The sequence below is a fragment of the Nannospalax galili genome, unplaced genomic scaffold (assembly GCF_000622305.1).
Source record: "Nannospalax galili isolate Female #2095 unplaced genomic scaffold, S.galili_v1.0 scaffold54, whole genome shotgun sequence".
NCBI classification, from domain to species: domain Eukaryota; kingdom Metazoa; phylum Chordata; class Mammalia; order Rodentia; family Spalacidae; genus Nannospalax; species Nannospalax galili.
The window spans coordinates 4,336,795-4,351,209 of record NW_008341028.1 but is presented as its reverse complement, the minus strand read 5'-3'; the positions used below and the strand labels follow the sequence as shown (position 1 = coordinate 4,351,209).

The following is a 14,415-nucleotide window of genomic DNA, read 5'->3' as shown; positions in this document are numbered from 1 at the left end:
ATATATATATATATATATATATGTATATGTATTCAAGAGGCAAAGGATAGCATCTACCATTTGCTAAATGCCTGCTGATTGCCATCTGTTTTCCTATGTCCTTAAAACCAATATTCATTAGCTGCCATTACAGGCTAAATCATGCCTCCTTTCAGAATTCATACCTTAAGCTCATCTCCAGAACCCAAGAATACAACTGGTTGTGGAGACAGGGTCTTTAAAGTGTAACCCTAATCCAATATGACTGATATTCTTTTTTACCACGGTATGTTTTTTAGTCTTTTTGAGACAGGGTCTCCCTCCTGTAGCCCCAGCTGTCCTGGAACTCGCTATGTAGACCAGGCTGGGCTTGAATTCACAGACATCTGCCTGCCTCTGCCTCCCGAGTGCTGGGATTAAAGGCATGCGCCACCACACCCGGCATGACGGGCATTCTTATAAGAAGAGATTAAGTCTCATGAAGAAGCCAATGAAAAGACAGGAAGCACATGAACATCTATGACAAGCCTTGATTTCCAACTTCTAGTTTCCAGAATTTAAAAAATGTGTGTTTCTATTGTTTAAACTACCCAGTCTGTGGTACTTTGTTATGGTAACTTTGGCAAACTAGTCCATAAACTCTTGTATATTTATGTTGCTAAAACAAAACAACACAACCCAGATAATTCATTAAAAAAAATCAAAACATTTCTCACAGTTCTGGAGGCTGGAATGTCAAAAATTAGTTGCCTGCAGATTGTGTGTCTAGTGAGGGTGTCTTGGCTGTATCCTCATGTCATAGAAAGGACAGAGGGGCAAGAAAACAAAATAGATACTTTTTTTCACATGGCAAAAGAACAGGAAAGAACGTAGCAACTCTCTGAAGGGCCCTTATTTCATTCATGATGTCTCTGCTTTGTCTCCTATTACTACCACACTGTTAGTGTAAGTTTTAGTATTGATGTTTGGGGGGATTCATCATTTCAACAGCTACAGATGCCTATTGTTTTCTTTTTATGTACAAAGAGGCTGAGACTCAGAGCAAGAAACCTTCCCAGGGTCACATGGCAATGGGGAGTTAGTATAGGGCTTTCCTTTTGTTGTGTGTGGCATCATGGCTCAGGAACTGTAAGGTGACTCTGGTCAGAAACCACGCTGGTTGCAGATGGGAAATTAAATAAAATGCTGTCTTAATCCAGTTTAAAAGTCAACATAAATCCTTGTCATGCAACATAGCCAGGAGAGAAGGAATGAGAGATATAGACAGTAGATTAGAGCAGTGCTTTGCATGGAAGCAGGGAGATGAGGAAGAGGAAGAGCAAGCCGGAAGATCAGCTGACCAGTGAGTACTCTTAAATGAGAGCAGCTATACTCTCATCTGTTCTAGATACTGGAGTTGAAAGCAAAATTCTCTGAAAGTTTTATCTTTGTTCTTAGAAGAACTTGAGAGATGATGTATATATTTATCTTGAGAAGAGCATTCAGGAAAGAAGTTATGAAGAAATTGCACAGTATTCTAAGTAGGTTTTAAGGGTTGGTGAAATTTGGGTCAATCAATGTAAACAAGAAAAAAACAGAAGGAAAAAATGGGTATGGGCCTGGAGATATGGCTCAGTGGTTAAGAGCACTGTCTGCTTTTGTGGAGGACTCAGGTTTGGTTCCTAGCATCTACATGACAGCTAACAACCGTTTATAACTCCAGTTCTAGGGAATCTTACTCCCTTAGGCATTGCACAACGTGGGTGCACTTGCATACATGCAGGCAATACACTTGTGCACATAAAATTAAAAAAAAAACAGGTACACATAAATCGAACAAGATCTAAGATAAACGGGGAGGAAAGCAGAGGCAGGTGGTGTCTGAGGGCTGGTGGTCTGTGTCCTTGGAATGAAAACGTCTGCAAAGATCCTTGGTTAATAATAGGGATTCAATAGATATAAACTATTATTATAAAAGTCTTTAATACTGGTGTTTGGTTTGTATGAGATAGAGTGATAGGCTAAAATGTACATGGGTCTGATGATTAATCTTCATTGTCAACTTGACTGGATTTAGAATCACCATGGAAACATATTTCTGGGCATGTCTATGAGAATGTTTCTAGAAAGGCTTAACTGAGGAAGGAAGACATATGAGAGGTACCATAAATGGTCTGGGTTTCCTAGACTGAATAAAGAGATTGAGTTGAGCACCAGTATTCATCTTTCTTTGCTTCTGACTGCAGATGTACTGTGACCAGTCATTTCTCACTCTGCCCTGCTTTTCCCACCACAGTGGATCATGTCTCTTCATTATTATTATTGTTGTTATTATTATTAATGTGTTTGAGGGTATTATGCCTGCATATATGTAAGTACACTGCATGCATGCAATGCCCATGGAGACCAGAAGAGGTTGTTGGATACCCTGGAACTGGGGTTAAGATGGCTGTTAGCCACCATGTGGTGCTGGGAACCAAATCTGGGCCCTCTGCAAGAGCAGTCAGTGCTCTTAACTGCTAAGCTAGCTCTCCACCCTCCTCCCATCCCCTGCCTGTATCCCTTCTTAACCCATGAGCCAAAGCAAACTCTTACTTCCTTTAGCCATTTTGTCATATATTTGGTTATAGCAACAAGAAAAGTAACTACAATAGGTTTAAACTTTTCAATAACATATGGATTATAGTTTCTTAAAAAACTATAAAAGTTAAATGCCTGCCAGCAAAGGATACAAGAGTACCCCTTTACCTGCATCATTTCCCAGAATTGAAAATACAATTCTTTCTTTTTTATATTTTATTTCTTATTATGTTATGTGTATGAGTATGTTGCCTGCATGTATGTAAGTGCACCCATGTCATGCGATGTCCGTAGAGGTCAGAAGAGGGCATTGGATCCCCTGGAACTGGAGCTAGGGATGGTTTTTAACTGCCATGTGGGTGGCGGGAATCAGTTCCTTCGCAAGAGCAGTCAGTGCTCTTAACCACTGAGCCATCTCTCCAGCCTCTGAAAACACAATTCTTTCAAATTTTTGCCAATTTGATAGCTATAAAGTTACACATAATTAAATATATATTTCTTTGACCATTACTAAAGTTGAAATTCTTTTTATGGATTTGTTCTCTAAACAGCCTTGCTGATTTTTAGGGTTATGTTACTTTTAATGTCTCCTAAAAGTGCATATATGCAAAAGGCTTGGTCTGCAGCTTATGGGGCCATTGTGGGGAAATGGAAGCTTTGAATAGGGGGACTAATAGAAGGAATTCAGGTCTGGGGTGGGTGTACCCTTGAGAGGAAAGTTGGACCCTGGCCCCTTTCTATTTTTCTTTTGCTTCCCAGTCACCATGAAATGAACAGGCATGAGGTGCCAGGTGCTCCCAATGTGAGGTACTATGACTGAGTCAAAAGACCATGGGCCAACGCTTTTAAAACTGTTAACTAAGCCAGGTGCAGTGGTGCACGCCTTTAATCCCAGCACTCAGAAGGCAGAGGCAGGCAGATCTCTGTGAGTTCGAGGCCAGCCTGGTCTACATAGTGAGTTCTAGGCCAGCTGGGGCTACAGGAAGATGCTGTCTCAAAAAGACCAAAAACCAACAATGAAAAAAACCCTGTAACCTAAAAGAAACTTCTTCCTTATAAGTTGTTTAAGTTATTTTGTCACAGTATTTGAAATTGGACTCATTTCCCTTCTTTTATTCAAATTATAGGAATTCTCTGATCTTTGTATTACAGATGTTCAACTTCTGATTTTTCTATTACAAAGATTATTTTTGAAAAAAACCATAGCTTATTGTTATCCCTGTACATGGTAATTTGATATAAAATATACTTTATTTTTATATATTCAGATATCTTTCTTTTATAAAAAAGTCTCTACCACTTAATGTTTCTTGAGTATATGATATACTCAAGAATGTTTACATTATGTACAAAATTGCTTCAATTTTCTTATAGAAATTTTATGTATTTTTTACATGTTTTCAAATTAGACAGGAATCAAATACAATTTTCTTTTGATTGCTTAGCCAGTTATACTGGTATCATTACCTAAGTAATTCTTTTTTTAAATTATTTATTTATTAACCACATACCTAGAAGAAGCATTTCATTACATCAGCATTGAATATGAACAGAAAAGTTTTATAGCTTAGCTAAGATGCATCTTTTTCAAAATTGGCTGTAAATTTTTAGGTTTACAGTTGAATTATTACAGTTATATAATATTGTACTCAGTATAAACCCTATAAGACATAAAATTAAATGAGCTTTTAACTTTTAAAAAAGATCTCCATTTCATTATTAAAATACACATTTTCATACAGAAAAATTCATTTTTAATGCAATTGGCATTAAGATGTTTGCACATGCGTTTCTAATCTCTATATATCTGATTATTACTAGTCACAGTTGGTAGTAATTAATTCTTTACCAGTTGAAAATCTACAAGCTCTGGGGCGGGAGAGATGACTCAGTGGTTAAGAGTACTGGCTGCTCTTATAAGGGACCTGAGTTTGATTCCCAGTGCCCACATGAGGGCTAACAACTGTCTGTAACTCCAGTTCCAGGGGAATCTGACACCCTCTTTTGATCTCTGAGGGCAGGCACTTCATGATACAGATGCACTTACACACATTTAGGCAATATACTTGTAAACACAAAATAAAAATAATAGTATAGTTTTAAAAACGAAAATCTTCTACAAGCTCTGAGGAAAGCTGGCCTTGGCAGGTGGCAGGGTAGATACACAAATTTCATGCTGAATTCTCAGTTAATTTTTGCCCTACAGCTTCTTCAGGGAAGTTTTAGGAAGGCTACTCAGGTTCAGCCAAAAATGGGACAGACAAAGCTTCTGTGGATATCTAGAAAAAACAAGGAGCTGCTGTTGGGAAGGAGTGGGCCTGGAGTAATTTACCTTTTCCTAGACAAATCAAAAGCATTTTCATGCTCCTCTGTTGGGAGGGCCCTGAGAGGCGGCGGGAGCATGAGATACCCAATGTATCTCACCATACTGGCGTTTCCGCTTACCAATCCAACACTCTGCAGACATAAGTCCATAAAACTCTACAGTTAAACTTAAAACTCACTGGCCAAACTCTAAGTATGCTCAAAGGAGCTTCTCTTTCTCACCCCTCCTTCCGTTAAAGACCTGAAAACAAGACTTTTTACCACCCAGAGAATATCTGCTTGGAAATGTAGAACAGATGGGGCTGGCAAAAAGGGGGTTATGGAATTATTTTGCAGTTATTAAAGGTCCTTGGGACTCCATGGTATATTTTTGGTTTCAGGTATCCTAGAAAGTCTGCTGTTATAGTGGTAGGGTTATATCTGTCACCATCACTGACACATGACTACATAAACCTTTGGTGGCCGCTTGGAAAGTGATGGAACAGCATCAGTGATAAAACTTGGCTACTGGAAATTCTTTTCCCAGTGACCATTTTTTAAAAGAGTGGTTCATATGATAGTAACTTAACATTTTATTATTTGTTTACATTTTATGTGTATAAATGAGTGTTTTGCCTGCATGTACCTAAGTACACCTGTGCCATGCAACGCCCACAGAGGCCAGAAGAGGGTGTGGGATCTTCAGGAACTGAGGAGTTAAGGATGGTTGTTAGCCACCATGTGGGTGCTGGGAACTGAACTTGGGTCCTCTTTAAGAGCAGACAGTGCTTTTAACCACTGAGCCATCTCATTAACTCCTAATAGTAACTTATTTTAGCCGGGCATGGTAGCGCATGCCTTTAATCCCAGCACTGGGGAGGCAGAGGCAGGCGGATCTCTGTGAGTTCAAGGACAGACTGGTCTACATAGTGAATTCCAGGACAGCTGGGGCTACAGGGAGACCCTGTCTCAAAAAGACCAAAAAAAAAAAAATTTTTAATATCCTAAACAAGTAGTATAGCTGACACTGTTCCTAGAAATAGAGAAGAAACTCAATGACTTCTACAGTTTAGACTTCTAGATTTGCTCTGGAAATGATGGTTTTAGGATGACTGAGAGAGAAAGAGACTTTATAGTTGTGAGGTAGAAGCTTTAATGACACAAATAACGAACACTTTCCTGAATTCCAAATGTTCTGATCAAAATGAGATTGATGTTTTCATAACCAAGGATCAAATATCACAGCTACCTATCCATCCGTTCATCCATCCATCCATCCATCCATCCCTCCATCCATCCATCCCTCCATCCATCCGTTTATTCTCTCACTCCCTTCATTCTTCCCTTCCTTTCTTCTGCATATACAATGAATGTCAAGTTTGCAACTAGAAAAGGTACAGGTAAGATTTTTGTCTCCCAGAGATTACTGTCTAGGGGGGAAAAATAGAAAAATGATCTATGATGCTGGGTGTGGTGGCATACACCTTTAATCCCAGCACTTGCAAGGCGGAGACAGGTGGATCTCTGTGGTTCAAGCCCAGCCTGGTCTGCATAGTGAGTTCCAGGACAGCTGGGGCTACAAAGAGACCCTGTCTCGAAAAAAAAAAAAAAAAAAAAAACCAAAAAAAAAAAAAAGAAAAATGAGCTATACACTATAAATATATAAATATATAGCTATACACTATATATAAATATATATAAAATATAAATATGATACAAATTCTTTCAATAAAATAAAGTAGAATGGTAAAGTGGGAGGTTACAAATAGGCTTACAGGACAGCTGAAAAGAACAGAGAAACAAGAGATACGAACTGAGAAAGACAAGTTAAGCACTGTTCCAGCTGTGTGGTTTGGAGCTTCGTCTAAAGGCAATCCAGTGGCCCTGGTGAGAAGATGTGAGGGCAAGACCATGATAAACAGACAGGGCCACCACTGACTGATATAAAGGGCACACCTGCCACTTCTTGGTCTGAGACTAAGGCCTGGGGGCTTCCCCACATTCAGCCAGCAGGGCCCCTTTTCTGGCTGACTGGTCTAGACCAGTTCAGATAAGTCCAAGGCAGGACCTGGACATATCTCACTCAACTTGGAGCTGTGACCTAGAGGCTCTCTTCTTTGTTTAAGTCAGCCAATCTAAAATTAGGGGAAGAGAACCTGCCCCAGACCAGCAAAACCTGTAAAAGGCCAAAGCCCTTCTGGGGGCTTTGGATTTTTCAGTTTCTAAATCCCATCTTCACTTGTGGAAAGCTTTGCTCTGTGTGTGTGTATGTGTGTGATTCTTTACTTTAATAAAGCTTGTTACCTGTTTTTTACTTCTGTGTCCGAGATTGTTTTGTGCCTTTAAATTCTTTAATTGGCAGAGAAAATGAACCTGATCAAAGTCCCTGAATGGTAGCAAAGAGAATAGCAATTCTTCACACAGGACAAGCCTATAGGTTACACGAGCCTCAGATCCAGATGTGGCTCTAGCTGACACAATGACTTTCATGATGTGATAGGTCAGCACTGAGGTGGGGGTGGATTCAGTGGAGGGTTGTGGTTGTGGCTGCCATTTTTTTCTTTTTAGTTAAACTTTTTAGTTTACAGTTTTATTCTTTGAAAATGTCATATATATAATGCATTGTTTTGAAGAAATTTGATTTATTTATTTTTATTTTACGTATGAGTGTTATGCCTGAATGCATGCAAGTACACCCACATCATGTAGTACCTGTGGAGGACAGAAGAGGGCATCAGATCCCCTGGAACTGGAGCTATGGATGGTTGTTAGCTGCCATGTGGCTGCTGGGATTCAAACCTGGGTCTTCTGCAAGGACAGTCAGTGCTTTTAACTGCTGAGCCATCTCTCCAGCCCATACAATGCATTTTAATTATATCTGCCACCATTCTCTCTCCAAGTTCTCCAAGACCCCTTCCCAATATATCTCCCTTCCACCTTCAAGTCCTCTTTTTAATAGCCCACTGAGTCCAATCAGTGCTGATCATAGCTGTGAGGTTATCCACTGGGGCATGAACAACCTGCCAGGAGCCTTCCCATCAAAGAAAAGTGCAACTCTGTTGCAGCCATTGACTACCAATAGCTCCTCAGCCAGGGGTGAGCCCTTGGGAACCTCTCCTGCCTCCATGCTGGGATTTTTAATTGGCTTGTTCTTGTGCAGGTCTTGTTCAAGAGTAGTGAGTTTGTGTGTAGCAGCATGCCATATCCAGAGTTGTAGTGAGTTTGTGTGTAGCAGCATGCCATATCCAGAGTTGTAGTGAGTTTGTGTGTAGCAGCATGCCATATCCAGAGGATAGCATTTCACAGCATTCCTCCCCAGACGGAACCTAGTGCTTAAAATTGAGCTGGCTGGAGGCATGATAACGGGGAACAGAAACAACCACAAGTCAGGGTTAAATTCAATCTGCCACAGCCCTAGGATGAGAAAAATCTCTGGGAGATAGTTGTGGAAGAAGAGAAGGCCAGGTACCAGCAAGCCAAAATGCAAACAGCTGGGGCTTGGGACCCAGTAATGAAGTAGAGAAAGAAAGGTTGCCCTGACCTCAGTACCTGAGAGCAGACCTCATCAACTGAATTTGACAGCTTGGTGTTTGAGGTCAACAGGTGGATCAACCTCTGGAGCCATGCATGTGCCATGAGGTTCACTGAGCTGTAGCGTTAAACTCTGAAACTCCAGCAGACTATTTGACATACACAGCCACATCCTCCTATCTGCAGCACAGGTTTATTTTGTGGTAGTTTAGATAGGTCTGCTTATATATATCATGGTGATGGGGTGATGTCTCACACTCCCCATACACTAAGACTGAAGTTTATAGCTGAGTGCTTACATAAAAAACCCAGAACTAGCTCAAATAATCACTTAAAAATGCACCTCAGTTTCCTAGAATAGCAAGAATAATCCACTCTAAAGCAGCAGCTGCCAATAAATAATAAAGGTCAAAGCAGAAACTAATAAAATGGAGACTAAGAGAACAAGGCATAGAATCACTCAAACAAAAAGTTGATTTGAAAATATAAACACAGTCGACAAACCCCTAGCCAAACTACCCAAAAGAAAGCGAAGACCTGTCTTAGTTTGCTTCTCCACTGCTGTGATAAAAACATTGACCAAGGGGGTTGGAGAGATGGTTCAGTGGTTAAGAGCACTGGCTGCTCTTTGCAGAGGGCCCAGCACCCACAGGGGATCCGATGTCCTCTTCTGACCTCTGCAGGCTTTTGCACTAGCATCCATGCAGGAACACACTCATACACATAAAAAATGAAGACAATAAATAAAATATTAAAAAACTTGGATAGCTACATTTAAAATAATGAAACTAGGTACATATTTCTCATTCTGTAAAAAAAAAATCACTTCAAAATGGGTCAGATACTATGATGTAGGACCTGAAACTGAAACAGCCTGAAAGAATAACATGCAAGCATATCAGGACATAGCCACAGGCAAGGTCTTTGTGAAAAGGATTTCAGCAGCACAGGAAATGGCTCCAAGACAAATAAGATTTCATATAATTAAAAATTTTCTCCACAGAACTACCCAGACCAACAACTCAAAGGGAGGTTTCTTTTGTTACGTAGCCTTCAGCTATACATGTGCACTTGTATATTTGCTGTATATATATTTTTTAGTAGGACTTTGAACTAGTAGATTTTCCCTCTGGTTTTTCATACCATTTAACTTTTATTTATCTCTCCTCTCATTCCCCCTGTATAACCCTCCCTACTCCCTGTCCATTTCCCCCTTATAACTCCCACCTGTCCTCAGGCAAGAAATCCTAATTAAACTCAGTGGGTCACACATAAAAAGAAGATATGAAAGGAGGAGGTGGACTTGCTGAAAAGAAGGGCTCTAGTGGGACAGGGAGGGGGATGGCAGGATAGGAATGTGGGTGGGAAGAGCTAAAAGCAGTTATATGGATGTATGAAACTGTCAAACAAAAACTTTTTGCAATTTTTAGTTTTTTTTTTTGTGTATGAGTGCATATTTGTAAGTGCTCTCATGTCCTGCAATGCAGAAGAGGGTATTGGATTCCCCTGGAACCGGAGTTACAAACGGTTGTCAGCTGCATTGTGCATGCTGGGAATCGAACCCAGGTTCTCTGCAAGAGCAGCCAGTGCTTTTAACTGCTGAGCCCTTGGTCAGAGAATTTTAAAGCCCTGAATATGTCCAGGAAGCTTCTATTTGCATGTTTGTAATTTTAGTGAAATTATCAGTATTCATGATCTATGTCTTCTTATTTCAGAAGCAATTATTCCATCTTATATCAATTAACAGTTGTTATAATGTCAGTGTCATCAGTACTCTTTCCTAAGCTCTGTGTAATGCCTGGCTTCTCACTTTTGTGGTTACTGTAACTGCTCTCCTCTCCTCATAGTATCTAGCTCACTGCTCTAAATGCAGCGACCTTAGACAAACGCTGCTGAGTTTTAACTAAGAAAGATAATAACGTTCAAACATAAGAAAGTGAAAATTGTAGGCCTTACCATTCAAGATGATTTTCTACAAATGCAGACATGGGGCTGATCTGCACCGTGTACGTATCATTTGCAGAGTACTCAAAGAGTCCATAGTAAGGGTTGAAGAGCTCCTGAGACAAAAGGAAGAAGAACTCTCTAGAAGGACCACTATAGTCCAGGCTGTAAAGGAAGCACAGGGGCAGGAGTTTATTTCGTGATGGTTTGTTACCCAGGATCTATTGAGCTCTTTCAGATGGAGCTTGTAGGGAGCAGATGACAGACTTTCATCTTAATGTGGACTTCAAGTGGAAGTATCAATTTAAAGTTGAAAAAATAAAAATGTAATAATGGGCTTGGTTTTTTTTTTTTTTAACAAGTTGTTAGTGGACTCTTATGGCACTGGACTTAACCCTTTTTCCCCATTTAAATCATCACATATCTATAGGATCAAACACACATCTGGCACATTGTAAGCAAGGCCTGGTTGTGGGAGGCATAAGAAAAAAATGTGTGTGCATGCATGTGCATGTGTGCATATGTGTGTATACATGAGTGAACCAAAAGAGCTTACAAGTCCATTTTCATATGCCTGCCTATGAAGTTGCACTGCACACTTACGTGACTCATGAAATCACAAAAACACTTTGGTATAATGTATATGTGCACTTTGGAAGATTCTCAGAAATGCACACCACTTACAAAGTAAATATACAGTTGCTTTGCTTAGTACTTTCTTTTTAACTTATATTTTGGCCATGGAATCTTCTTTTTTTTTTCTTTTTTTTTTGTCTTTTGGAGACAGGGTCTCCCTGTAGCTGTAGTTAACCTGGAACTCACTATGTAGACCAGGCTGTCCTCAATCTCACAAAGATCTGCCTGCCTCTGCCTCCTGAGTACTGGGAGTAAAGGTGTGCACCACCATGCCCAGCTTTGGCCATGGAATCTTAGACTTTAGGAAATGCCCATAAGCTTAGGTTGTTTAATGAGCATTAAACCTAAGGCCCTGGGAGAATATGCTCAGAGCGGCCTGAGGCTAATGGTTTGTAGCCACCAAACTCTTTCCTGAGAAATTTCCCCTGATTCTAGGGGTCTGATCTTCCCACCCTGAGATAAATGTCTGTATACAACTCTTGTTCCTCACCCCTCTTCTCCAACAAAGGTGATGTAGAGCTTGTTTCTCTGGAGCTCCTTTCGGGAATAGGCCATCACCTGATTGAAGGTCCCCTCCAACAAGTGGTCTCGACGAATAATGAGCCTGAGAATGAAAGTGCTGGTCAGTGGAGGCTCTGTAGTCAGGGCACCGAACACTGTTGAAAGTGAGTTGTGAGTGCTTATGATTATAGCTCAGTCCTCTGATTCTCCAGGATATAAGCTCTATGTTTTCAGTGCTGGGCATGACACTTCAAAATATTGATAGGAGAGGAAAACATGTATGCTTATCATCAGACATAGTCCATCTTACTTAAAGATGATTTTTTTTTTTATCAACTTGTGTCATGTCTCTTGGGTAAGGAGGTATCTTAAGTTATGCTTTTGAGTTTGGACTCAGCTTTTCAAATAAGAAAATAATAAATCCATTAAAAAGCCTCTTTTTACTTGGACTCCCAATGCAAAGATGCAAAGGGTCCACAAATTTGAATAATGAATAAAATTTGCCTCAAGAATAAGTAAAGGGAAGTAAAAAGTTTTTCATTCAGTTTAGGCTTCTTTGTTTTCTGAAAAGATCTACTATTAACATCACATTTACATTTGTCTGAAATCCATAGTTCTTCTCTTTTTCCTCCCTGTTCCCGTCTTCTTACCCACTTCCTGTCATTTTCCTCCCTTTCCTGTCTTCTTACCCACTTCCTGTCCCTTCCTTCCATTGCTTGAATGCCTTTCTTCTTCCAGCTTTCTAACTTATCTCTTTCTCCTCAGACCATAAGTGTCACCACACGAGGATGACCCACGTTCAAAAAGTATTATAGTTAGAAAAAGAGAATGGATGAGAAGGGCTATCCCTTGAGTCCAGGACTGAGCTCTAGAGCACTCACTTAATTTTACCCGGACCCTGACCAAATCCTTTGGCTTCCAGTTTTCTGTAGAAATTTCGGAGCTTAGCTTCAAAATCTCTCCGGTATGGTGAAGGGGCTCTTGCACTGGCTCTCTGTAAACCTGCAGAAAGAGGCACATAGGTCCATGTCATCACTTTTCATCCAAGAACAAATATTCAGAGTGGTAGTAGAGCAAGTGCTCACTGGAGGCATGTTTCTGAGGTTCCTTCATTGCTGTCACTCCCTTAAATATTTTTATATTAAAAAGAAGCAAAAAAGTTTTAGATTTTTTTAAATTGAATTTTTGTACAACATAATTTGATGGTATTTAAATCCTCTCTCCCATCCTCACCTTCCCCGCCCAATTCAATGTACTCCACTACTCCACTACATACACAATATGATCTATAGAGTCTGGTTTGTGTCCCCATAAAACTTCAAAAAAATAGTAAATAGTAAAGGGAGAAACAAATTTTGATGGAATGTTTATGTCTTCCATTTTAATAATTTGAAGTTGTGTTTCTCTTAAAAGTACCTCCAGGAGGGGTTGGAGAGCTCACCCAGCAGTTAAGAGCACTGGCTGCTCTTGCAGAGGAACTGGATTTGGTTTCCAGGACCCACATGGTGGCTAACAACTGTCTGTAACTCCAGTTCCAGGGGATCTGACATCACACCCTCTTCTGGCTTACACAGGCATTGTATAAAACAGGTGCAATTACATACATGCAGGCAAAACACTCATACAAATAAAAAAAATAAATAGGTAAAATTTTTTGAAAAGTACCTCCGTGAACATTATTTTGACTTGGGTGATTTGAAATGATTAACATAAAATGAACTAAATCAAACTCTTTTCTTGTAAGTGACTGAATCTATAATGAGGCATTGTGTCTGTCACATTTCTGTATAATACTGAGGCTGAAAGAAAAGAAACATGCTTACGTACTATGACTCAAAGCAGTTAGCAATTTATATTAGATCGTAGCTTTTAAAAATATTTTATTATTTTTATTTTTGTATGTATGAATGTATTTCCTGCATGCTTGTAAGTATACCAGTGTCATGCAGTGCTGGCGGAGAACAGAACAGTGTCGAATTCCCCCGGAACTGGAGTTACAGACTGTTGTCAGCCACCATGTGGGTGCTGGGAATCGAATCTGGGTTCTCTGCAAGAGCAATCAGTGCTCTAACTGCTGAACCATCTCTCTAGTCCCAGATCACAGTTTCTTAAACTTTGTAACTTAATGTGGAGGCTGTGAAAAATTTGGGGACAGTTCAAGGTTTCTGAACACACAATAACCAAAAGTTAAATCAAAATCAGATGAATGCAAGGTGCGTCTGGCAACATCCTCCTGTGTCGCATTGCACGAGCTCTCTGCAGCCTTGGTTCCATGCATACAACACGCACACTTTGCACTGTGCGTGCATTTATGCTATGTGATGCAAATGCTGCCTGAAACTCCTCAGCTTAGATGTGAGAGAATTGTACCCTATGAAATGCAGTGTTTTTACTGTACAAAGTTTTTCCTCTTATAGAAACCTAAGAATTTAATTACAGAAAACAGGACTTTAAAGTATTTCCCTACTGCCAATCCTCAGCATAGAAATATAAAATTGACATATCTTTGGATTGTAGTTTGTTAGAATACTTGATTTTAAAAATTACTTTTTGGGCTGCCGACTTGAGTTTCATAAAACAAATCATTAAATGCATTTGAGTTTAGGATTACGACAGAATTCTCAGTAATTTCTGAAATAGCCCTAAATATACTTCTGCAAATGCATTTATACAAAGCAACATTCTTAGAAGTGACAATTATAAAATCAAAATATTGGGCAATTCTGAAAAACACTGAAGATTTGATATCTGCAGTATCAATTAGTGAAGATTTAATTCTTCATGTAAAAATAAACAAGTACATTCGTATAATTAGTATGAAAATTTGCTTTTATCTTCAATAAATGTTAAAATTATATGTATATAGAATTGTTTTAAAATAAAAACTTATTTTTATTTTATGATCTATTCTCTTTATGATTTATTCTCAAGAAATGTTTGATTTGCATACATTTTTTTGGC

The 14,415-nt window shown here is 39.5% G+C and overlaps 1 protein-coding gene across 7 annotated transcripts in view; it reads right to left on the bottom strand.

The window, feature by feature from the left end:
* Hecw1 (HECT, C2 and WW domain containing E3 ubiquitin protein ligase 1) overlaps window positions 1–14,415 on the bottom strand; it is a 492,247-nt gene that overhangs the window by 30,781 nt on the left and 447,051 nt on the right. For all 7 annotated transcript variants that reach the window (XM_008836284.1, XM_008836287.1, XM_008836281.3 and 4 more), the window contains 3 exons: window positions 12,336–12,456; window positions 11,444–11,557; window positions 10,330–10,482 (listed from right to left, as the gene is read on the bottom strand). In XM_008836284.1, the coding sequence (XP_008834506.1) occupies window positions 10,330–10,482; window positions 11,444–11,557; window positions 12,336–12,456 (388 nt within the window). The remainder of the gene's footprint in view (window positions 1–10,329; window positions 10,483–11,443; window positions 11,558–12,335; window positions 12,457–14,415) is intronic.